The sequence below is a fragment of the Oryzias melastigma genome, linkage group LG15 (assembly GCF_002922805.2).
Source record: "Oryzias melastigma strain HK-1 linkage group LG15, ASM292280v2, whole genome shotgun sequence".
NCBI classification, from domain to species: Eukaryota; Metazoa; Chordata; class Actinopteri; order Beloniformes; family Adrianichthyidae; genus Oryzias; species Oryzias melastigma.
The window spans coordinates 25,533,772-25,559,845 of NC_050526.1; the positions used below are offsets into that span (position 1 = coordinate 25,533,772).

Sequence of the window (26,074 nt, forward strand, 5' to 3'; positions counted from 1 at the left end):
TCTTCTCCTCCTCCTGTAACATTTTCAGTTTTTCACCCGAGAACGTTATGAGTCAGACGGACAGTAAACTAACATTTTCTATTTTTAGAAGCGAATTAGTATGCGATCAATACAGTTTGAACTATTCGAGCGCTGAGAGTCCGCAACACATAACCAGAAAAGCTTTATTTATGGGTTATAGCTGAACATTTCACTTCTAAGATCAGCAAAATGTTTCAATTATTGTGTCTTCAAGCCTAAAATAAATGTTACAACCTTAAACACCAATTTAGTTTTAGTAAAGAGGAGCCTCATAAATGTTTTGCTGTCATATTTCCACCCACTGAAGAAGAATTTGTGATGTTTTAATTTTTATTTTTACAGCAAGTGTTGCTCATGCAACTCTAGGAGATGAAGATATGATAATAGCATCCAACTATCAACAAAACAAAAAGACTTTCCTAAGAACTACAATCATCAGGCAGCTAAAAAATATCCCAATTCAAACTTTGCAAAATCTCTAGCAGAGGGAATGTTTTCAGTTCATCACCACAGTGGCACAAGATTTGCTGTACTACAGCAGAGACCATCTGTTTTATGGTACAGGCTCTGCACCTCGTTCAACTGCTTTGCACTGCTGGCACAAGTTCAGGTGCGTTAGCAAAAAGGCATTAATTACCACACAGGAAGCCGCTAAGCTGGCAAGCCTTTTCAACACTGCAGATTTCCCCTGCAACATCCAGTTTTGGAGAAACTGCTGTGCCAAAGAATAAAGAGGGGGTAATTAACCTTCCACAAGCAGGAAAAAATAGGTCCTGCCTTAAAAACTTGATAGGACATTAAAAATGAAACAGTGAGTTTGTTATGCTTTTACCATGCCTTTGGCAAATATATGGAAGGATGCTTGAACAGTGCCCTCTTTTGACAGATTATGCTATTAACTGGTACTGCACTTTCATTTAATATGTACATTCTTGTCTGATGTTGTCTAAGTAAGGAAACAAAAACATCATAATATTGACTCATTTTACAAAAATAAATAAATAAATAAATAAAAATAAAAAAACAATTGAGAGACATAGTCTCTCCAGTGTGTCCTGGATTTTCTTCTGGGTCTTAGCCCACTGGAAGGCGTTCGGACCAGATGCCCGAGCCACCTCAACTGGCTCCTCTTGATGTCGAACATCTTCTCCAAATCCACAAAACACATATGAACTGGATGAACAAACTCCCACAAACCACCCAGCACCCTGAAGAGGGTGTAGAGCTGGTCCATTGTTCCACGACCAGGACGGACACAGCACTGGTGTTCTTGGATCTGAGGTTCGACTATCAGCAGAACTCTCCTCTCCAGTACCCTGGGATGGACTTTTAATTTTCTTTTTGCTTAATATTTTAGTGTTCGACGTCAACATCTAGAAATATAATATAATATAATATAATATAATATAATATAATATAATATAATATAATATAATATAATATAATATAATATAATATAATATAATATAATATAAACGCATTAGCGTACAACATTTCTATTATTGTTTTGTTTTTTGTAGTTCCCCTCCTTCCCCTTAAGTGGCGCTGCAGGTAAGTTTCCCCCAAACTGTCCCTTTAAGTCTGACGTTTCTGTTTTCCTCCACGTTGGCCGCACATGCGCAGTGATATTTACCACCTGCTGGAAGTCAAACGCTAACAAGGAAGTCTGGCTCTGAAAGCTCGATGTTTGGCGAAGCTAGCAGAAAATAAACACCACCGACGGGGAGTAGGCTTTCTGCTGTCCGCTCGTTAGCTGCATCTGCGTGGAACGATGTTTAAAAAACTCAAGCAGAAGATAAACGAGGAGCAGTCACCGCAGAGGAATGCGCAGTCACCTCAGCAGGCCCAGGTTTGTGACTGTGACAGCTAGCTGAGCTTAGCTCTGTTTACACTGCAGAAATGGACATTAAGCAAGCAGTGTCAAACTAATGGTTTTTCAACCGGCTAACTTCAGTGAACTTTCTGTTTGGTTCCTGCTTTGACAAATATTAATAAACTAAGCTAAAAAAAAAAATAGCTGCTGATTGTGGAGTTGACTGGTTGCTCTTGTTACTACAAGATGACTAAATAGTTTATTATAAACTTTAACTGCATATAAATCTACATCTAGCACCAAATATTACAGTAGTACAGTAAAAAAAATGTGTTGAATGTTAAATTTTTTTCTTGCTATGTTTCATACGAGTCTCATTTTTTAGGATAAGCAAAATATAAGTGTGCTGACACAATTTATCTTCTCAAATTTTCCATTAGCCTCTTGCCCAAACTTGGTATTGAATATCAGTCCTCAAGGACTTCTGTGCTGCTTGTTTCCTCAATAATCCAACCTTTGCAGCGTATTATTTGCTAAACACTAGATCTGGATAACTGACAGGACAGTTTATAAATTCCCATTCTGATCTTAGTAGGTCTTTTGATCTTTTTAAAAGCGTCCCAAGTGGTATTTTAATTATGAATATGCTATTTTTTTTTTGTTGCTAAAACCAAAATATATTTGTTGTTTTTTAAGTCATCGTTTCTGTGGATTGGCAGGAATTCCTTAGAAACTCCACTTGAGTTGTTGGCGTGAACAATTCCGGTCCCTCATCCCCTCCCTGTTGCTCAGAGCTCTCTGTTTACTTGCTCTCAGGCTAGCTCACATCCCAGCCTCACATACCAGTTCAAAAAAAATGGTGTGCAATATTGAAACTATTCAGCCACACAGTTTTGAGCCAGATGCCAGCTCAGACGAGGAAAACAAAGACGTACATTGATCTAGCCGTCTACCTAGTGCTGGGCGATATGGATAAAATTGTATAACACGATATACATTATTTCATATCACAATAACGATATATATATCAGGATGCATACCAAAATAAAGTATATTCTCAGTTATTCTCTGAAGAAAATTAGCATTACTTACTTATCTTTGACTTTGTTTTTGTAACAACTGAATTGTTACAAATGAAAAAACACTTTTTTAAAGTATACAACAGTTTCAAGTTTCTTAGAAGGAAAATACATTTTTGCACAACATTTCTCAATTAAAATAAACAATTAAAACCAAAAGAAACGATTGAAGAGAAATGATATGCACTTTACTATCACCCACACAATATGCATCGTCATATCGTCCAGTACAACATGTACCAGTGGATGGATCAGAATGAAGCGGAACAGGGAGCTTGTGGCCTACCCAGTCTATTAATTACATCACAATTAAGCTTATTTTCATCTGTTATTGATTCACATCAATTTGAATAATGAAGTACTCAACTATAAATTTAAGGTTAATTTACTTTAATTTTCATCAGTAAAATTCCACAAAAAACATGTTAAACACACAATTTTAATTGGAGTGGGTCTTTAAGTAAAACCTTAGACCATTTTTTTATTACTTTTCATTAAACTGAAAAAGGCTGGATTGGTTAATTTACTTTTGCAATGTCTTTGCATTGACTTGACCTTCAAGAATAAATAATCTAAAATAAGTTGTAACAACAATGACCTTGTCTTTTACTGTTGTTTTGGTTGGACAACCTCCATCTTTGGCGACATCTTTCTGTCTTTTTCCTTTTGTCTGCAGACTGACTTTCAAATCTTTATTTATCTAGAAAAATAATCAAAAATATTTAATTTGAAAAAAATCAGTGACTCAACCTTTGAAAGTCTGAAAGCATACATTTGTCAGAAGTCTAAACGTTAACAGCACAAGGTGCTTCTATTATTATTATTTTATCACAATGCCTATTTTTTAGGATTTTACACAATCCGTTTTTGCTTGAGTTTTTTGCATCAATACTTACTGATGAGGCTTTTTTTGTCCTGACATGAGTCAAATCATAGAGGCATGTTGGTTCTGCCCTCTAACAGCCTTTTTGTCTCATTTATCAGATGGGCGGTGGAGACCGGCGAAGCAGCCAGCCACACCCTTTTCACCACGATGTCACGCCTTCTCCCAGTGACAGAGAGGTGAGTCTGGTTTGCAGCTGTAAACGGGGTACAATTTTTGCTTTAAAAATAATTCACATGTGCGGAAACTACCAGTTGATTTATGTACAGTTATGTCTCTGTGTTTCTTTGTTGTTATCTAATTCTCTTCCCCAAATAACACACCAGAGCTTTTTGATTGTTGTCCCTTGGATGTCTGGCAAGAATGAACAAGTAACCAGCAAATGCAGCATAGTGCATCAAGCATTCGTGTGGGGTATTTTTCTGTATTGAAGATGAATTAATTTTATTTCAAGACTTTTTGAGCAAAGCTATTCTATTTTTAAAAGTCTGGGAAACCAGCACATTGATTTCATTATTGAGAGAAAGTGTCCAGTTTTGGTTTTGAGGCCGTTCATCATCACAATCTTTTTTTTTTTTTTTCCTGGCAGCACTTATTTGTATTAGATTTTGTTTACATCAGAAGCAGCAGCTTCATTTTTCTTGTCTCAGTTGTTGTCTGTCTTGTTCTCATTCTGGCCCTTTTTGAATAAACTGGCGATCAAACCAAAATGGTAAGCACTTAAGGAAATCAGCTGCTGATTCTAAAGGCTTTTACAGTAGGGCTGTCTATGGCTGTGCAAACCTGCACAGGGCACACAGGTGGGCCGAACAAAATATTAAGGTTGTAGATCACTTGGTCAGCCAGTAGAGAGAAACATTCATGTACTTTTTTTTTTCCTACGGGCATGCTGCAGGTGACAGGTCAAAGAGAACACTTAAACAGCACGAAAAAGGTGAAGTAGGTGAGATTCAGGTGCATCATACGGATTTTCCCTTTATACCAACCCCCACAGATCTGGCAGACTGCGCAATGAGCCCATTAGTACTGGTTAATTGAAAAGTGCACGATCCTTGAGAAAGGTCTGAGTACAAGGACATTAGACAGAGGTTAGTATGTGTGGACATCCTTTGGACATTTACCCATCACATGCACACCCCCTGTTTGCAGTATTTATGCACTGTCGGTTTATGGGCACCGCATGACAGAATCATCCATACCTAATAAGTGGGTGCAAGTTACATTAACTTTACAAATTACAATACACTTACCACACACACAACGATGGTACGTTCCATTTTATGACGTCCCTGGAGGCGGCCATATGAACCTCAAGGAAACTGCGAGACACAACTGAACTTCTTCTCTATAACCCTCCACGGACCTGGACAACCCAAAAGCTGTCAGCATTAGTATGGGTCAAATCCCCGTATTGGTGCTTGTGACTAAGGCTTTTCTTTGGAGGTCATTTACTGACAAGCTGGTATCCTCTTTTCTTGAAGCATAAAGTCCCACCCTAGAGTGTAATGAAAGTTTGTTTAAAGTCAGGGTTTTGCTTAATGTGTTTTGGAAAGATTGGTAAATGTAAAGAGCTTGTTAGCTTAGTTATATCTTTAATAACATTTGTTCTACAACAGCACACTATTAGCTGTTTGTTGTTATGATTCTGCAGAAATTGTGCAGCAGAAACTCCAACCAAAGAGACGCTCCTTTATCTTACAGAAAGGAAAGACTGTATTTCAGTCTGTATGAATAATTGATTTGTTTTTCTCTCCATTGGTTTTGAGTGGCTGTATCGCCCCTCTAATTGTGGACCGGTATGCTTTATCTTTTTATGGCTGACCAAGTTAGATACTTGTAGGCGGAGTCTGACTTGGAAATTATCTTTGTTTTATTTTGTTTAATTCATGACAAGATTATTTTCTAAAAACAAGAATAAATCATAACTATTTTTTTTTCTTTGAATAGGTTTGGCTTTTTGACTCCCTAAAAGCGGAGTATTAAAGGTGTTCCTGTAGGTTTGCTTTCTAATTAATCTTTTGAGAACTCAGTTTGTGGTTTCGGTGTGTTCTGGTGGCATAAGTTTTATTTATTTATTTATTTTCCATTTCAGAAACACTTTGATGTCTCTTAAAAAGATTTATTTAACATTTGAACTCCAATTTCTGTAAATAAATATGTATCAGAATTGATTTAAAGAGATGTCAAACTGTTAATCATGGCATTAATGTGGATAAAATGTTTTACTTTTCTCATTTTCCCATCAGTCCCTGCTCTCTCTGCCTCTTTTCCTTTCATCTCAGCATTTCTCCAACAGCCTCCTCTTCACAGGACGGCCATGCTCCCTTCAGCTCTCTTTCATGCTCACTGTGTTGTTTTTTTCTCATTGCTCTCTGTGTTCCTCTCCTTTCCCCACCTTTCGTCCCATTACTGCACTGATGGGGGTCAGATGCTGGCCGGGATGATAGCAGAACCCGCTTTTCTCTCAGAGTATACTATCTTTGCTCTGGACCATTCAAACCGACCCAAAACGGCCCAGGTAGCCAGTGTGGTGAGTTTGTCCTCACTTCCTGCCTCTTCCTCCTCCTCCTCCTCCTGTCCCGTTCCTTCCTCCCGCCTCCTGCGCCTTTGGGGAATCGATAGAGGACTGTGGCCCGGGACCGCTTGTTCCCTGCTTTTTTCTTTCCTGTTTGCTTTGGATTTAGCAACAAGAAGGCATCTCGTATGTGAGTTAAATCTGCATCTCGTGGGAGATGCGGTCTACCGGGTGGAATAGAAACTCCAATGCGTTATGCCCTCTGTTGGTTTGTGGATCCACTTTATGAAGGGTTAAATATTTGTCTTTTTTTCTAGATAGCTTTAGCTGCTTGCCCTGTAGGCCCCCCCAATGACCCTTTTATGTTGCCTGATGGCCTTTATCCCTTTTCTCCCACAAGTCTTTGTTTGGAGATCTGATGGATGTTGGTGGTATTGTTGTATGAGTTTATCTTGTTTGGATGATAAAGTAGGAAAAAACATACTGTTGCTCCAGTATGTGTGCATAAATGATTTTTTAATGATTTCTCTATAAAAAATAAGCTTAATGTTTTTTTTTTTGTTTTTTTTTCATTTGAGTATTTCAGTTCATTTATTGTCAATCTTTGAGATTATTGTTTGTAAAGTACTTTTTTACTTTATTAAAGTTTCAACTGGTTAACTTTTAGCCTTAATTTTAAGTTCTTTAAAGGACAAAGTTGATTTTTTTTCATCTTTCTTTATTGTACTGGTTAAATCAACAAAATGAAGGAGCATAAACCACTAAGTCAACTACAGGACATTTATCTACTGTCTCAGCTTTATAAAATACTTACCTAAAATACTGCAGTCATTTCAAGGATTGCAGTTTTTCTTCGGATTACTGGCATTTATCTCATTGTTTTAGACCTTTATGATATTTATTTTTTATTAGAATCAATTCAAATTTTGTTTTTTACTTAATTTTTCAGTCCTTGTTTCATCTTGTTCATCAAAAATAAGAGGCCTTCCTCTGAGTCTCTGTTTGCTATTGGTGTTTGATGCCAATTTTCCATGAGTCATTTTTCTGAAACAAAAATAGCATCTGATGTTTTAGTTTGACGCCACATTGGAACAAATGAGCTTCTATACCTTCAGAAGACGCTTCTGTGTTTTTCTTCGTTGCCATTTATCTGGTTTTAGAACACAGGAGAGTTTTATTTAGAGAAATTCCAAAGTAATACTAGAGATAAATACATTTTTTTAATTAAAAAAAATACATCTGCTTGTGAATATAGTGTTAAATATCGTTTGGTAACTCTGTATCTTTTAATTTGTGTTGGTTCACATATGTCTGATATTTATTAGAGAAATTCCAAATCATTAGCAAGAATTTTCATTTTCAGAAAATCATCAGAAAATGATTTTCTGACTTGGTTAGTTAAAGGAGTAACTTGGAGCTGGACACGGGAGGAGAAGGTTTGCTTCCTCTGAACCTGCTGCTCACTAATGAACTAAGCCGTCTAAGCTGCTACCTGGTTTTGTGTTTGTGGCCTCGTGCTCCAGCTGCATACAGCACCGCCAAGCATCTTAATTCAAGCCTCGGCTCTCCGACTTGAGTGTAAATGTCTGTTTGTTCCTGACCTTATATTTGTTCTGTAGAGTAACATTTTAACCCCGTTTTTGTTTGTGGTTCTTTCATGTATTTAACCCCTCTGTTTTTCCAAGTTTGCATGAGGGTACCCACTGCCCCTGCATTGCTCCCAGCAATACTAAACATTGCTCCCTCCAGAGTAATCAGGGAGAGCCACGCTGGGTGGACGACTAACTGGCGAAGGACAATTCCCCTCGATCAGCTCTTCTGTCTCTCATGGTGTGATTTTGTCCTTCAGAGTACCACCAAAGGGTCTCGGTCTCCCAGAGGCAGCATTAATGGGGATGGCAGCGCCTCTCCTCAAGTACGAAGAGAACTTCTTATGATTATCAAGTTTTCTTTGTGCAACAGCTTCTGTCATTCTCTTTGCTTGCTCCCAACAGAAAGAGGAGTCGCAGTCGTTCGCCCAGAAGCTGCAGCTGAAAGTTCCCTCTGTGGAGTCTCTGATCCGAGGTGGGGCGAGCCGGGCGGAAAGCCTGTTCCGCTCCTCCTCAAAGGAGAACCTGGTCCGGAGCTCGTCACGTGATTCCCTGACACATTTGGGAGAAAATGAGGCGGCCCCCTCCTACGATCCACCATCAGATATTGAGAGTGAAGCAGAGGAGCCGCCAGGGAGCGCAGAGTCACTTTCTAAAGAACAACTGCTGCACAGACTGCTTCAAGTGGAGAGGAGCCTGGGGAAGTACAGAGGGAAGTACTCGGAGGTAAGAACCTTACAGCCTTTGACCCCGATTTATTCATAAATAAGCTGAGTATGCAAAACACTTGTGCTCTTTTTTGTTTTTGCAGCTGGTTACTGCGTATCGAACAGTGCAGCGTGAAAAAGAAAAAACACAGGTAAATTTCCTACAATTTTAGCCCAAATTATTTCATGATTTTCCATAACGAGCTTTTACAAACTACTTCTATTCATCTATTTTTTATCAGGCCATCCTCAGTCAGAGTCAAGATAAAGCCCTGCGCAGGATTGGAGAGCTTCGGGAGGTCCGATTATATTTCCGTCCCTCATTTATTTTTATCTTTGCCTTTTTAATGTACTAGTGCACTAATCAATGGGCTTTTTGAATGTTCTTTAGGAACTTCAAATGGACCAACAGGCCAAAAAGCACTTACAAGAAGAATTTGATGCAGCATTGGAGGAGAAAGACCAGATGATCACCGTCCTTCAGACACAGGTCAGAGCCTTAAGACCCCAACACAATAAAAATCTTCTGTGTCTAAAAGAGAAAATGTATAAAATAAATGTGTACAGTTGTGCCCATAGGTTTACATAACCCGACAAAATTCATGATTTGTCAGATATTATGAATGGCACAAAAATGTTTTTTTCCTTATGGTTAGTGGTTGGGTGAAACAATTTGTTGTGAAACAACTGAGTTTACTCTTTTAAAACCATTCTGACATTAAAACCTCCAAAATGACCCTGATCACAAGTTTAAATACACTAGTTGGGTATTTTGGCCTGATAACATGCAAACAAGCCGACTCAAAAGGGCTTGAATGGCAGCTTGTCTACGTACACGCCAGACAGGCTAACCCGCCATCAGTGTGTGGGTCTGACTGGGTCTGTGACTGTGAAGCCTTTTGGGCCTTCAAGGAAGGTAGAAAAGCTCTTTTCAAGTATACGCCATTTACCATTTACTCGAATATTTGTGTCCTACCCCGGTGGGAACATGGCATAAAAAGTAACCATCCTCATCTGTGACCCATTTTCCTGTAATCATTGTGTCTACATAATCGATCTTGGAGCTTCTGCAGCTCCTAACAGACGCTTGCGTCTTTCATCCAGTGCTGCACTGACATTTCTGGATTCTGAGTCATAAGGAAAACAAAAGAGCTGTCTTTGGAGAAGAAGTAGTAGAATTGCAAAAAAAGGAAAGGGATATAAAAATATCTGAGTATGCCAGTCGGTGGTGTTCAAACTCTGATCAAGAAATGGAAAGTGAGGGTTTCTGTAGAAATCAACCACAGACAGGTAGAACTACAATAATTTCCTCTGCAACTGCCAGAAAAATAGTAAGGGATACAAAGAAAAACCCACAAATAGATGGAGCTGAAATACAGATCTCTCTGAATAAATTTGGTGTGGTTACAAGCCTCCAAACCTCCAGGATTCAAGTATTTACATTCTTTCCCACTAGCTTATAGCACCTCACAATCCCAAGATAACATTAGTGCACCAAAAAAAAAAGGCGAGTAATATCAGAGCTATCCAGCTGTACAGTTTTGATCCTGATACCAAGTCTTATGAGGAAAATGAACACATAAATGGATCTTTTTTTTCTACAAGTGGATGCATCAGAATTGGAGCGGAACAGGGAGACTTTGGCCCACCCATATAGTATGTCAGTTGCTGCGTCACAAACTTGAGCTTTTTCAAATGCTGGTTTTCATTTGCTCCTGATCCATCATAGTTTGAATAAAGAAATACTGAGGAATATCACAAGAAAAATGTTACAAGAACATTTTAAACACAAAAAGCATAATTTTCATTTGAGTGGGTCTTTACAAAGTAAACACAGTAACAATAATGACACAGTAATGACAATAATAACTTATCCCAAACACTAACCATGAGTGAAGTTTTTGTGTTATCATTCATATTTTCAAAAAAAATCCTAAATATTTACTTGGGTTAGTACACCTATGACCGCAAGTGTAGACTTAGTCTGAGTTATGTTCAGCTATTATGTTTTTATTTCTGTTTACATTTTAAAAAATGAAATCTATTTTTTTTTTTTTTTTTTTTTTTTTTGTCCAAAAAAAAACCTGTGATGCTCATAAAACAAATAAAAGCCAGTGAAAAATTAAATCCTTGCCTAGGGGGAATATAGTAAATATGTGTGGTTGTTTTTGCTCTTTTAAAGGTTGCTTTGTTGAAGAAACGAGCCAAAGGCGTCTCTGATGGTTCAGTGGCGCCTGACCAGGACGTTCCTCAGTCTGAGTTGGCAGAAGATTCAACATCTGCAGCACAGAGTCTTTCTCAAGAGCAAAAACTGGAACCTGAGATTGCAGAGGGTAAGGAATCATGGTTTTATCAATAAATATTTCTGGATATTAAAAAGAGGATTTTTTTGGAGGGGTTTAAAGTGCATTTTACTTCTTTGAACAGCAGAGGGCAACAGCGATCCAGCTAAACTCCTGGAGACTCTGCAGAAACGAGTGACGAGGCAGGAAAACTTGCTGCAGAAGTGCAAAGATGTGATCCGCACGCACAAAGACCGGAGCGCACAGCTGAGCAGCGAGAATGAAACTCTGCACCAGCAGCTGCAGGAGCGGCTGCAGGAGCTGGAGAAGATGAAGGTATCTCGTGTTTTTTACCTGAAGTGAGGATTTATGTTCACATTCATGTCGATAACATGCTTTTAGCACACTGGTTATGTATTAGAAACTTTTGTAGTTTTGCTACATTTACACAAAACACACAACAGTCACTCGTTTGAACCACTTTTGGAATATATTACAATTGTGAACAACATTTATTTCTAAGTTTAGGTGACTTTAACATGAAAAGAGGAGCTCTTTTTACTGAATTCAGATCAGTTTTATTTGTAAAACACATTTATTGCACTAAAAGGCTTCTTTTATTTTGAAAGTCCACAGGCTGTCTGACTGTATTTCTTATTTTTTACTTTTATTCCTCTAAATTTTTTCTTTTTCTTCAAATCTTCACCATCTGTGTTGATTGATATTTTTATCTTTATGGCAAATTATGTTGTTAGACATAATTCTTTGTTGTTCCTGTTATTATTCGTTTATTGTTGAATTGAATCAGATTTATAATCAGTCTAGTTTCTTGTCACTTTAAAACATCAGCATAGAACTAAACATGGTCAAACTCCAAATTTCCAGTAGCCGTCTGTTAACCTGAGGGTCCACATGGACTTTAATTAAACCACTTTGTTTGTTTGAGGCCTATTTGGTGCTTCAGCAAAAGTCAAGTTTTTGATGGTGTGAAATGTTTGTGTTTGAAGGAACTGCACACAACGGAAAAGACCAAACTGATCACTCAGCTGCGCGATGCCAAAAACCTGATTGAACAACTGGAGCAGGACAAGGTGGGTGAAGGAACGTTGAGGCTTGACCATTCATCACAGGCAGGTCCATTGTTTATAACAAGCTAAAATAAATAAATACTCCTCTGCCAACAAATTCATTTTATTACTGAACACAAGAAAATGGGGAGCAACGAAAAAGTTAATTCAAAGGTTTACAAAGTCATTCCAGGTAAATGTATTGAATGAATGAAAAAAAAAAAATGTCACCAACAATCAAATGTTCCCCCTGATCACGTGACATCCCCAAAACAATGGCAGATACAGTTTGTGAAGCTGATTTCATCGTTTGCAAACGTCCTGCATTATTTCCTCCACTCCTGTGACTTCAAACAAATGTAGATTCCATAGAAGCTTTTTAAAAAAAATGCCTTTGTTGAAATTGTTATTTTTTTAGGGAATGGTGATTGCAGAGACCAAACGGCAAATGCATGAGACTCTGGAAATGAAAGAAGAGGAGATAGCACAGCTGCGCTCCAGACTTCAACAGGTCACGGCTCAGAAGGAGGAAATCCAGGAGCAGAGAGAAAAAGCAGAGAAATCAGGCATGTGCTGGGGAGTGTGTGTTTTATTTTATAAAAATGAAATATAAGAATAATATTTAGATGCTAATTTGTTTTGCTCACCTGCTGAAGCTTTTGAAGAACTTGAGCGAGCTCTGAGTGCAGCCCAGAGGGCGGAGGAGGCGAGGAAACAGCTGCAGGTTCAGCTGGATGAGCGAATGAAAGAAGTCGAGAGGGCCAGTGAAGAAGAGAGGAAGAGTCTTCAGCAGGAACTCACACGCGTCAAACAGGAAGTCGTGTCCATAATGAAGGTCAGACACAGCGGACATCAAATTAAAATAAAATCAATCTTTATTTATACAGCACTGTTCATAAATGTTAACACAAAGTGTTGTACAGGAGAAAAATATATAAAAAAGATATGCTGCTATAAAAAAGTGAATAATTTCCTAATTATTTGTGCTATAACATTTTTATTAACAGAAATCATCCGAGGAAACGGTGTCAAACTTGGAAAAGACGCACAAAGAAGCTTTGGCTGCTAAAGAAGAGGAACTGAAGGAGAAAATTCATAAAGCAGTGGTGTGCACCATCTCTGTTCTTACAAACATTTTGATCACACAGATCAATAGAAATAAAAAAAACACAATATCTGGATTTAAAAAAACATGAATTTTTCCCCCTCAGGAGCAGTGTAAGGAGGAGTTTGCTCGGTTGTCCAAGGAGCAGGAGCAGCAGGCCTCTCTGGCTCTGGAGGATTCCGAGTTGCAGAAGGCTGCTATAAGGACAGAGGCTGATGTTAAAGTTCGGGACGTCCAGCTGGAGCTGGAGGCTGCAAGAACAGTGAGTTGTTTATAAATCCTTTTTTAAAACGGAAATTTACATTTTTAAAATGCTTTGACTTTTCACAAAATGCATAAAAAGTAATATGCATTTTCATTGATCCAGAAGGTCTAGTGAAACTACGTTTAATTCCAAGTGTTAATCTCTGAAAATAAGTCAACCATTTGCCATTTTTGTGGTTGCAGAGGATTTTGGAGCTGGAAAGTTCAATGGACAAGATCTCAGAAGAGTCCAGTGTCTCTTCTGAGCTTTCCAGCGAGCTGGAGAAGCTGAAGAATCAACACAAAGAGGAAATGGCAGCATTAGAAGAAAAGCATCAGGAGGAACTGCTAAAGCACAAAGGCGATCTGAGTCAGCAGCACAACACTGCTCTTCAGGAGCTCACGGAAAAACACCGAGTTGAAATGGAGAACCTTCTAAAAGACAAGGAGATGCAGTTCCAAACACACGTTGAAGACATGAACCAGAAGACATTAGAAAAGCTGGATGCAAAGCAGACCGAGTTGGAAGCTGTTTCTGCTGAGTTGTCAGAGGTGTTGAAGAGTAAACAGATTCTGGAGGAGAAACTGTTGGCAGCAGAAGCCGCTTCCACGTTAGCTCAGCAGGAACAAGAGAGACGCTTCCAAGATCTGGTTTCAAAGCATGACGCTGAACTGGAAAACAGCAGGCAGGAGCGTGATCAGAAGGCTGGAGATGTACAAAAAACTCTGGAGGAAAAACTTGGTGCACTTTTAAGTGAAAAGGAAAAAGAGATCGAACAGCTCATCGCTAGGGAAAAAACACTACAAGAAGAATCACATTCCACTACAGAACACTTACAGATCAAGATTAAGGAGCTTGAAGATCTACAGCAGAGTTTAGCTGAAGTCCAGCTAGAAAACAAGAACTTAAAGGAAACAAACACTCAGTTAGGGAAGACCTCTGAAGACTTGGATCAGTGTAAGAAGGATTTGATAGATCTGAATGAGCATTTGGAGACAGCGAAGAAGGAGTTTCGTCAAACCCAGAAGTTGCTTCAAGAGGCTGAACGGCAGTTAGAGGAGAGCAAAAAGGAGCTGTCGGAGAAGGAGAAGTCTCATGCAACTGAGCTGGAGGAACAGAAGCGCCTCAAGAAACAGCTGGATGATGAAAAGGCTGCTCAGGAAAAGAAGCTAACCAGCGTGGAAGCCAAGCTGAAAGCACAGGAGACTAAAATGGAGAAGTTCAAACAGAAGGCCAAAGAGATGCAGGAGAACTTTAAGAAAAAGCTTCAGCAGACTGAAGAAAATGCTAAGAAAGAGCTTGCCAAAAAGGAACTGGAGCTTCAACAGAAAGAGCAGCAAGTTCAGGAAAAGATTGTGGAGATGGCTCAGAAAAGCTCTCAAGGTCTGAGCAGCACCGTGTCAGAGCTCCAGAGCAACCACAAGGAGGAACTGGAGAAACTCTACGCCGCTCACAAGCATGAAGTGGAGGACGTGGAGCACCGCTGGCAGAAGAAGATGGCTCAGCAGGAGGAAGAGCTGATGGAGAAACATTCAGGTGCGCTTCAGGAGAAGGGTCAGGAGCTGAGCGAACTTTCTGAGCAGTTTAATGTGAGCAGAGCTGAAAACGAACAGCTGATGAGTGAGATAAAAACTTTAAAGGATGATTTATCGAAGCGAGAAATGACTGTTCAGAAGCTGCAGGAAGAGCTCGACAAAGCAGCAGCCAAGATGGAGAGTTTGTCTCAGGGCGAAGTGTTGCTGAAAGAACAAATTGAATCCATGGAGAGGAAACACGAAGAGATTCTAAACGAGAGGAATTCCCTAAAACAAACTCAGGAGGAGAGTATGGACAAACTTAAAACGCTGACAGAAAAGCTAAAGGAAACAGAGGAGCAGCTTGAAATGTTGAAAAATTCTAAATTTAAGGAGAATGAGGACCTGCAGAGTAAATTTGAAGAAACATCCAGTCAACTACAAGCCAGTGAGGCCGCGTTCCAGCAGGAACTGGTTTTAATTATCACCAAAATGGACCATTACTGTAAAGAGGTTCAGTCCAAGGTTGAGAACGCCTCCAACGAGCTCCAACAAAGAGTTGAACATCGAGTGGAGGAGCTGAACAGCAGGTTGATGCACAGTGAGGAAAATGTGGGAAAACTTAAAAGGACCGTCCTCACTAAGTTAAGTGGGATTTGCACTTTAGAGGAAGCTCTTCACAAGCACACAGAGGAGAAGAAGAATCTATGCATTTCATTAGAACAGATGTCTGCTCAGGTAAATGCTCACATGGAGCAAATCAAAGCCTTAACACAAGAGAAGGAGGGTCAATCTCAGCACATGAACGACCAAGCTCAGAAACTGGAGGAGCTGAGGGTGGCGAACGCTTCCATATCAGAAGATCTGAAAACAAAAGAGCAACATCTCCAAGACTTGGAGAGCATCATCGCTGATGTGAAAAATCAGCTTTTAAGTAGCATCAAAGAGAAAGAAGAAGCCATAAATCAGCTAAACCAGCAGCATGAAGAGGAGAGACGGCGAGCTGCGGCTCAGATGAAGAAGACCGTGGAGAGGTTAGAGCAGGAAAAGAGGTCTGCTCTGGAGCAAGCGGACGCCCTCAGGAACAGCCTGTCTGAGCACCAGAACACGGCACAGGCAAAGCTCACCCAGGACAGCGCCACCATCACCTCCCTGCAGTCCAGGCTTGAAGAGATGGAGCAAGAAATATCTAAAAAGAATCTAGCTCTGCAGAGGCTGGAGGCCAGTTTTGACAATCAGTCCATCAGCAAGTCTGAGATGGATCAGCTGCTGAGCGAGAAGGAGCAGAAAGTCAGTGACCTGACGTTGGAGCTGGAGAGATGCCGAAGTCGTCTGGACGAGCTTCAGCAGCAGTTGGCTTTGAAGACCAGCGAGTGTGAGCAGCTCGCCTCTGACCTCAAACAGCACCAAAGCATCCGGGAGAACGAGAAGAAGGAGCTGGTGGAGCAGCTGCAGCAGATGCAGAGCTCTCAGAACGGCAGTTTGGAGCAAGAGATGGTGGAGAAACTGCACTCCCTCGAGGAGGACAACCAAAAGTATCGACAGGAGCTGGAGAGTCAAAGGGAAGAATATGAAAGAATAAAAGCCGAGTTCAGCAGGAGTAAGGAGTCGAGTCTGAAGGAAACAGAGGAGAGGTTGTCTGCAGAGAGCGCTCGGAAAGTGTCAGAGCTGAAGAAGAAAGCCGAGCAGAAGATTAGCCAGATTAAGAAACAGCTTACTGCTCAGATTGAGGAAAAAGAACAGACGGTTAAGGCTCTTCAAAGCAGCCTGGAGGAGAACAAGAGCAACGAAGCTCTAAGCAAAAAACACGTGGAAACTCTAGAGGAGAAAACGAAGACTCTGGAGGAATCTCTGATCAAGCTTAAGGAGGAGCAGGAGAAGCAGCTTCAGCAGATTTTGAGTGATGAGAAACTTCAAAAAGAAAAGGCTTTAGAGGAAATGAAAAGCGTTTATGAAGAAAAGCTGATCTCCAGTCAGAGAGATGCTTCACAACAAGAGGAGCTGAAAGAAACCGAATCTGCTCTGAGGGAGATCCAAGAAAAGCTGAAAGAGGCTGAGGAGCAGAATGAGAACCTTCTCGCTGAAATAAACCGTTTGAAAGAGCAAATATGTGAGAAGGACGCCCAGCTCCATCAGTATGATGCGAGTGCAGAAGTTTCATCCAGGCTGGAGGCTGAGACGATGGTGGAACAGAGCAGCATTCAGCAAACTGCAAGTGAGATGGACAACAAGAGCGATGACACAGATGATCCTCTGCTGTCTCTAAAGAATGAACTGAGTAAAATCAGGAATGAAAAAGAGAAGATCCAGAAGGATTTCACCAGGTTACAGAAAGACATGCGGGTCATGAGGAAGGAGCACGAACAGGACCTGGAGTACGTGAAGAAAGAGCTGCTGGAGGAGAACGACAAAAAGCTAAAGTAAGTTTTCAAAACAATTGGAAAATGATATAATTTTTTATATCTAAAATGTGTTTAATGTGACTTATTTATGTTCTCAGACAAGAGCTGGAAGATTTGGAATTGAAGCACAACTCCAACATCAAACAGTTAATGAGGGAATTCAACACGCAGATGGCTGTGAAGGAGAAGGAGCTCGACACCGCCGTGAAGGAGGCCATCGGTAAACGAAAAAATATCCAAATATCTTCACTTGTAAAAACTGTTCTCTATAAAAACAAGTTCAAACTAGAATTGCAATGTATTTAAATACATTGCATCTAATTTCTGAAAACATGACATTTTTAAGCAATTGCCGCTGTATTTAAAAGTTGCATAAAGACCATAAAGTCACAGTTGCTGTTCCACCTTGAACTAGTAGCGATGCAGCTTGTTAAGCTCACAATATTTGTTTTGCTAAGTCATTCCGATGTATGAGTTGAAGCACCGAAAGAATACACAATAAAGAAGAAAACATCACAAATAAACCGCACTTTTGGGAGAAATTTATTTAAAAAAAAATGCAAAAATTTCATCTTAAAGGCAAAACATAACGAATTAGATAACAGAATAGATTGAAAATATACACGCTTCACTATTGTAAAGAAGTCAAGCTTGTTTGACTTCATGAAACAGGAGAAATCTAGTATATTAGCTCAACATATAAACAAATATTAGTATAAAAAACATGCTGACAAGGCAACTAAACTTTTTACATCACTTCAAATCACTTTATCCATTTAATTCTTTATCGCCTGTCACTTTTAGAGAACTCTGCCAAGCCCAGTGTAAGACTGAGCGGTGCTTCTTCTATTCCATTGCTGTCAGTAGCAAATACTGACACACACCTGTGGCGCTCTCTAGCAGTTGTTGCCATTTACTAATATATATATATATATAAGTTGCACTTGAGTATAAGGTGCACCCCTGGCCAAACTGTGAAATACAAAATACATCAAAAGTTAAAAAAAAGAGCAAATGTTGCCTTCAGTTTTTTAAATACAAAACCAAAGAGAAGTTTCCTTTGTAGTGGGATAGGAGCTGGATAGCTTGAATGTCTTAGTAAGTTCTAATAACTCTGGTGATGTTGGGATGCACCTCCTCATGTTACCAAACTGGTGGCATATGATGGCCACAGAGACTTGTTTAATTGTCTACAAACAATTTGGCAAAGATGTGGCCATTAAACAGTTGAGACAGAACATATAAAGCTGCCAGCAGATTCCCATAAGAACAAACCGACACTTGCCTCGTGGTTTAGAGAGATCATGGGAAATAGTTTGGTCCTCTTCATTTCCCATGGGGAAAACAGATTACGTACCAAAAAGTAATGGCACACTTCCTACAAAGGAGCTTTACAAAGTATAGTTGAATGTTGATAGATGCTTTATTGGAGGAGGAAAAGCATATTAAAAATCTAGCTGAATACATTTGTAGGATAACATAAACTGGTTGCTTTTAGCAATTCGATGACAAAACCAAACATCTTCTCTCTTCCAGCAATGCTTTGAGGTTTTTTTTTTATTTCCACCAGGTCCATAAAAGTTGAAGAATAAATGTTTTGAGAAAAGGCTTATCTGATCTCACTAATTCATCTTTCCTTGCTGCAGCCAAAGCTCAGGCTGTGGAGGCTGAGCTCATCAACATTCACCGGGAGGAGGCCAGCCAGCTGAAGAGCATGGTGTCTCAGAAAGAGGAGGATTTGCACAGAACTGTTCAAAAGTATGAACAGGTCATACAGGTAATAACACATCTAACACATTTCAGTCAAATATGGTGGGTTTTTTTAATAGAGTCTGTCTCACTCCTGCCTTTTTATATTCATCTAAACTCAAAAACCCTCAAATTGCAGTATGATTGGTCACAGGATAAGTGGGGTTTTTGTTTATTTATATAGCTTAATCTATCATTGCTTCTTTTTTCCTGTGAAATGCCTTCAAACTAGACCTGCAGTTAGGGGGGGAGCTGGGAAACGGGCTGCTGATCAAAAGATAGCTGAGGTGATGTTCTCTTATTCTCAGAACCGAGAAGAGGAGATGGGAGACCGAGTCTGGCAGGTTCAGAAGCAGCTGGAGGAGTTGCAGACACGCTGCCGGGACACCTCAGAGGTACGAGCGTCTCCAACCACTCCCACAACCCCCCATCAGACTGTCATGGTTCAGCCATGCATTTGAGGTCTTCAGTTTTAGTCATGTACGGAGGGAAAAATGACACAAATTTAGACATTTTTTCTCAGCCTTTATTAAATATGACAGCCATCGTTCTACTCTGGATTATTCAGTAAGCATTAGTGGTTCCAAATGACTGTCCGGTTTCATTTTGGTTTCCGTGCTAACAGTTTGCAGACTCGTTTGAGGGTTCACATCCAGGTTAACAGACATGTCAGCTGTTACTCATCCCTCTTTGGTCGCCTCATAATTAAAAGATTCTACTGAGAGCTGAGGGACAACTCACTTACATAGCCTGGTCCTCGTCTCATCCGGCAGGTCTCCAAAAACTGCCGGATGCTGTGAGGCTCACAGAAATCCCTCAGGAATGTTTTCCCTAAAATAAGGCGGCCTGTGAGGCAGCGGCCAGCCTCTTCCTCTGTTCTCAATTATCTTTATACGAGGTGAATGTAGGTTTTAGATTTACCTCGCAGCAAGTGCCAGCTCAGGCTGCAGTGAGATATCTCTGGTGCTTTTAAAGACCCAAGCGGCGAGGTTTTTCCGCGCTTCCACTTGTCTGCATGGAGAGACGTTGCATTTTTCCCAGGTGAGGTCATCATTTTACAAGGCGGTGCACGACTCCAGGAGGTCTTCCCTGTCTGTGGGCCTCACGAGCCGTTCTTCACATGGACAGTTGGGTCTATAAGGACAGCAGACCGATGATGTTTTAAAAAAATCCAACAGTTAGAGCACTAAAGCAACTTTTCAAAACATTTGATCACTTTTTACTTCTTTTAATCTATTTTCATAATGTTTCAGCACATATGTATAAGGTTCAAATACTTAATTTTTTTGTTTTATTTTTTATGACCCAGTTGACCTCAGAGGACCTACAGGTACGTTCTATTTCTCTAGTTGATATTCAGTCAAATTTCTCATTTTATCCTAAAACAATATTTAGTTCATCCATCTCTCTCCTCGGACCACAGGCCCAGCTCGCTGAAAAGACGACGCTGCTGAGTGAGGCGAGGCTGAAGGAGCAGGGGTTTGTAGAGAAAGTGAGTTTTGCTCCCCCTTTGTCTTCTCTAGCTTGATAATTAAACAGTAAATCCCTTGTTTTGCATTCTCAGAAACATTTGGCCCCCAGCTAAAGTAGCTACTACACTTTAGTTGCATCCACCTAATTGCATTGCACATCTGTTTACATTTGCTTTAACCCCATAAACAAGCAGATCATCACCTCCCACGGATTTCTCTCACACACCATCGTCCTCCTGAACGCTCCCCCAGGATGGCCGACGTCATGCTTTTGTGTGTCTGACTTTAAAGCCTAAGTGACCCTCGAGGGTCAAAGCTAATGTGTTGTTTCTCCACACTAGATTCACTCGCTGGAGGACAAGATTAAATTTCTGCACCGCGGCACTGTTGTAACTCATCTGGGGAGCTCAGTGAAAGGTAATCTCAACGCCACAAATCACTTGGTTCTGCTTCTTGTTCCAGTTTCCTTCCAGAGAGCTGAAGATGACATACTTGAAGTTTGAGGAGAGCGCATGTTAAAATGAAACAAAAAAAAATCTTTCTTCTGATTTCTTAAATCTGAGGTGTTGAATTTAATATGATGATATAAATGAAATATTAATGATATAGAACATAAGGGATGGTATAAACTCTTTTGTAAACAAACTGCTGGTTTTGGAAGAAAACGTTTCAATCTGAATCAAATTGATCCAGGAATTAGTTGCTTCATCTCTGAATGGTTGCTTAAATATCAGATAATTCCTCTTTAAATATATACTTGGGGACAACAATGGACAACAGCCTGTCCTTTGGATGGCCTGTAGATTTTTTTTTCAAAGTCCCACTCCAATCATATTTTTATCAATTTTCAAAGTATTCCCAATGGTCTTTTAGTCATGATTTTTAAGCCAAAATTTACATTTTTTAGGACATAGTTTCTGCAGAGTGACAGTAGTTGATTAGAAAGTTGCCTTTGAGTTGTGGGCGGAACTCTTCCTGCAGAGCAACACCGCCCCCCTTTCCCTTAGCTGAAAACTCCTGGCCCATTTATCATATTTTCTACGTCACAAATACAATCTTTGGATTGGATTTTTGTCTGCTCCTGATTTACAACAATTTGAATAAAGAAAAACTCATGAATGAAATTTTAAGCTTAATTTTGTTTATTTTCTGGGCTCCATCATCAGAATAATGTCTCAGAAACATACTAAAAACACCATTTTCATCAGAGTGGCTCTTTAAAAAAAGTTCAGGAACACCTCCATCTGTTAAGAAAGTTTTGTTCATTTAATATTCTGTCACCAAAAAAACATTCTCTCGAAAATACATATTTAGGCCACCAAAATCACTCAAACACCACAGTCTCCTCTCAGTTACCTGTACAGGCGATCATATGTACTCACTCCTGATGGCGCTTTTTTAAATATTTTGTGGATTATGTAGACTGAGATTTTTGTACGTATTTATTAGTCTATTCTAATTGTGTTGAAAATGCATTTATTCTCTGTAAGGGCGCAGACAGAGACTAAGATGGTTTGTTTTTCTTTTCTTTTTTTTTTGTGTACGTGGTCCACCTTTGCCTCCGGACATGTTCTGGAGCCACACCTGATTGCAGGCCTCTAATGCCACAGCCTCTCACTTTGAAAGTCATCATCAACCAAACTCTGTGCATTTGTGATGATTTCTTGAAAGTTTGAGGGTTTTTTTCTTGTATAATGAGAATCTGCTGTCTGAGACAGAGATTAAAGAGAGACGTCTTTAAATTTAATTTTGGACTTCACTGTCTGGACGGATGTAGACTCTCACATCTGCATCTCAAGACCAAACACTTTGTCCAGGATAACCGTCTTTGCTGCATGTTTACCGGATGATAGCATTTAGCAAATGTTAGCTCTGTTTTTTGGCGGAGGTGTGGTCGAAAGGTCACGTTTGGGAGATTGGGGTCAGAGGACTAAAGGCCACAAGAGTTATGTGTGACCTGTTAATCCACGGCAGAGATCAAAGGGATGTTTCAGCCTCTCCATCACAGCTCCTTTTGGCTTCATTCACACATTCTCTCCTGGCGCAGCTTCCAGGATGTTTGTGAACAAGGATCATTTCACCAAAGCTGGAGTTTTTGTTGCTTGGAAAAGATTTACTGGGAGTTTTTTTTAGTGATACAAGCCGTAGCTTGATTGCTCCCAGCCCTGTCCGAGCTGTAAACAGGCTTTCCCATTCATAGGTTTCATTGGGATGCTGTTGTAGCTTTGGGCAGAGACGTAAAACATTTACTGTTCACCTCTTGTGGTTTTAAAGTGCTCCTGCTGAGCTCCACCATTCTTTCCAAGGCTCAAATTGTTCCCATGCCTGTCCAGAAGGTGCTTCTGTGTGTGGTTGTTAACACACATGTGACTCAAAAAACTGATTTTGGGTGTTTGATTTAAAAAAAAAAAAAAAAATCATTGATAGATGGAGTCTTAATGAATCCCACAGGAATTTCAACAGTCGTACATCAAATATCTGGGGCCGGGTTGCGGGGGCAGCAGTCTAAGCAAAGATGCCCAAACTTCCCTGACCCCGGCCACTTCCTCCAGCTCCTCTTTGGGGGGGTTCCTAAACCATTCCCAGGCTAGTCAAGAGATGTAATCTCTCCAGTGTGTCATGGGTCTTCCTCTGGGTCTCTGCCCTGTGGGACATGCCTGGAACACCACCCCAAGCAGGCATCCGGGAGGCATCTGAACCAAATGCCTGAGCCAACTCAACTGGCTCTTCTGGACGTGGAGGAGCAGCGGCTCTGCTCCGACATACGCACTCCTCCTTTGGTCATGACTGTACTGAACCTTGACCGCGTCCTGTGCTCTGCCACTTCCTCCACAAGGGGCCAGCTTCAGTCCAACCACAGAGCTCGCCTTTCTGATTTTTGTATTTAGCTGCAAGGTGTTGAAATAAACGGAACATTGCTTAATGTAATGTTTGAGGCTGCTTTACTTGTGATTTAGGGTTAGCCGCCTCGATAGGTATCAATTCTGGTTGTTTTGGTTTGATGATGCAAAATTCTAAAAGACAGAAGGAAAAGATGGATAAGAGTAAAAAAAAAAATAAAAAAAAAAGATTTTAAAAATTAACTGACTTTTATGGCACTTTTTTCTTTTTCTTTTTAATCAAGAAAAGTATTTATATTTTTAAGAGGCCACACTGAAACGCATCTTAATGAAACGCTTGTTTTTCCTCTTGTAGATCCTGGAATTGGCATTCCTGATGCTCTGTCAGAAGCCACAGAGATGGAGTACCTGAGGAAGGTTCTGTTCGAATACATGATGGGACGGGAAACGAAAGTATGGCTTCTTCTTTACTTTTAAAGTCCCACTCCAATTATCTGTTTTTAAAGTGTTCCCAGTGGTGTTTTAATAATTATGTTTTTGCCGTTTTTAGCGAAAAACCAAAACCCTGTGTCATTTTCTTGGACATATTTCTGCAGAGCAGCAGAAGTTCATAATGAATTCCCCTCTGAGTTGTGGGCGGGGCCATAAGCTTAGCACAAATGCCACAAGAACATGTTAAAAACACCAAACACAATATTCTTTGGATTGCCAGCAGGTTTTTATTAATCCTCCCATAGAGTTTTCTTTATTTATAAATATTTTCATTTTTCAAGCGTCCCACTTCCTCTGGGGGGCTGACATCTGCCCACTACACAAACCATATGGGACCCCATATAAAAGTGTCATTGTGTCCCATCGTGTTTCTGATCATTAACCATGATCTCCATAATGAAGTGTGCAGTGGGGAGGATCTTAAAGTCAGCGGGATTTCCCCCGTTTCTTGGTTAACAGTCGGGCTTTATGGCGACGTGGCAGACCTCCCTGTGCAGAGGATGTCCTGCAGGCCGCCCGTGAGCGCATGCATCAGGCATGACGTAGATCTGCCATTTAAAGACTTGATGAGCTTGTTGAACGTTAGTGGAGTGCTTTGCTTTCCTGCACAGCAGCCCTGTTTCTGATTATGACCTCCGTTTACGGGGAAGTGCGTGCTCCCTGGCAGATGGACCTGTGCTTGATTACAGGGATCATTTTAAGCACTTTTGTGTCTTGTCAGGCTTTAATTGTCCCAGAATAACCTAAATTTGATCACATGTGGAATGTAATCTTAATTCTGTTCTAATAAGTTACTTTTTTAGCTTCCTGTTGAGTTTTTTTTTTCCTTTCTCCTCCTATGCAGACAATGGCCAAAGTATTAACCTCCATGCTGAAGTTTCCTCCAGACCAAGCACAGATAGTTTTGGACAAAGAAGATTCAAAAACACTTGTAAGAACCAATTCCCGCTACTTTTTTTAAATATCTGCTTCCTGTAAGCGTTTCTAACTCCTTTCCTGTCTCCACAGCCATGGTTACGATGAGTTCTCGATTGATTTGGGTTCTTTACGATCACATCGGCTGCTGCTATTGTGCTGAAGGGGAAGACTGCCATGGATGAGGAAAAGTCCTTCTCTCTGTATCTCATGGTTTATTGGTGTGTGTGTGGGGGAAAGTCTGTGTGTGTGAAAGAGATGGTGTGTGTGAAATCATCGAAAAGGTTTAAGGGAATTTCATAATCTTCCATAATCCATAGCTTAAAATTTGTTTATTTATGTTTTAGATTATAAATACTTTGTTTTAGGGTTTGTTTCTACAGGTTGGCTTGTGCAATAAATGATATCACATTCTAAAGCTGACAGTTGATTTATAAGTTCCCTTGTTGTTGTCCGAGTCACTTCCTGTGTAAATCCACAGACGACCCTTTAACTGTGCGTTCTCCTCACGTCGACATACGGGCCTCTGGTTGGAGATGGCGATGGCTCAGCGCCGCTTTTCTACACTTGATATTTTTAAGCTAACGCTCACAGAAACCCCAAAGTGCAAAAGTGTAAATTATTTTATGAGAACTACCACTGTAGTATGGGACACTTAATGACTTGCTATACATTTTCAGACTGATGGATTAAATCTTATTTACAAAAGAACGTCTTTGTCACTCGTTTATCTCCGTTAATCCTAACGGTCGGCTTGAGAACACAATGAGATTTATCTTATAATATAGATAAGTGTCAAAAGTACATAATGAAAGATGTGTCACGAGAACAAAATGTCATTAAAAACTTGTGGTGTGCTTTGCTTGGATAATCATATCTGCTCTTACGAGTAAGCTTATTGTCTTCTGGGCTATTTAGAACATTTGAGGTCCGTTTATGGTTTTGACACTTGTCATTTTTGTGGTTTATCATCTTGTTAAGAACAATATTCTGCAATAAGACCTGAAACATCTCCTGGTTGTGCAGAAATCTGAATTTCGATAAGGTCAAAGATCAGTTGTTCAAATTATAGTGAAAAAAACTTAAAATTTCATCTAAAGCCCAAAATATGTCTTTGAATTTATATTTATTAAAGAAATATATATTGTTTGTGTGCCCTTTTGCCAATAAATGAGTTTACGTTCAGATCAAATTGTCATAATTTTTGACAAAGTGTAAAAAAAAAAAAATGATAAAATCCTCCATAATCGGGAGACCTTTGTACCATGGAGTTGAACAACATCCTGCTCGGATCAGAATGGAAAGAGACAAAATTGCTGAAACATCTACTTTAAAGAATATATTTGTTTGTGAAGAGTGAAAAAATTAGCCTCGGATATCCATTT

General features: G+C 40.0%; 1 protein-coding gene across 3 annotated transcripts; it reads left to right on the forward strand.

Moving 5' to 3' along the window:
* The first annotated feature begins 1,616 nt into the window (after nucleotides 1-1,616).
* Nucleotides 1,617-25,400, forward strand: golga4 (golgin A4). Of its 3 annotated transcripts, none has more exons than XM_024296508.2 (24): nucleotides 1,618-1,870; nucleotides 3,898-3,975; nucleotides 8,161-8,226; nucleotides 8,306-8,626; nucleotides 8,712-8,759; nucleotides 8,850-8,906; nucleotides 8,999-9,097; nucleotides 10,790-10,940; nucleotides 11,035-11,225; nucleotides 11,897-11,980; nucleotides 12,375-12,522; nucleotides 12,613-12,791; nucleotides 12,964-13,062; nucleotides 13,168-13,323; nucleotides 13,509-17,239; nucleotides 17,320-17,441; nucleotides 18,868-18,998; nucleotides 19,279-19,365; nucleotides 20,280-20,300; nucleotides 20,394-20,462; nucleotides 20,784-20,859; nucleotides 23,638-23,735; nucleotides 24,619-24,705; nucleotides 24,783-25,400. In XM_024296508.2, the coding sequence occupies exons 1-24, from the start codon at nucleotides 1,793-1,795 to the stop codon at nucleotides 24,795-24,797; spliced, it is 6,192 nt and encodes a 2,063-aa protein (XP_024152276.1). In that variant the 5' UTR covers nucleotides 1,618-1,792; the 3' UTR covers nucleotides 24,798-25,400. The 3 variants fall into 3 exon arrangements, with proteins under 3 accessions (XP_036071449.1, XP_024152276.1, XP_024152277.1); XM_024296509.2 differs by having other exon boundaries at nucleotides 11,038-11,225; XM_036215556.1 differs by lacking the exons at nucleotides 20,280-20,300; nucleotides 20,394-20,462; nucleotides 20,784-20,859; ... (1 more) ...; nucleotides 24,619-24,705; nucleotides 24,783-25,400 and adding an exon at nucleotides 19,744-20,273 and having other exon boundaries at nucleotides 1,617-1,870.
* Nucleotides 25,401-26,074: the final 674 nt, after the last annotated feature.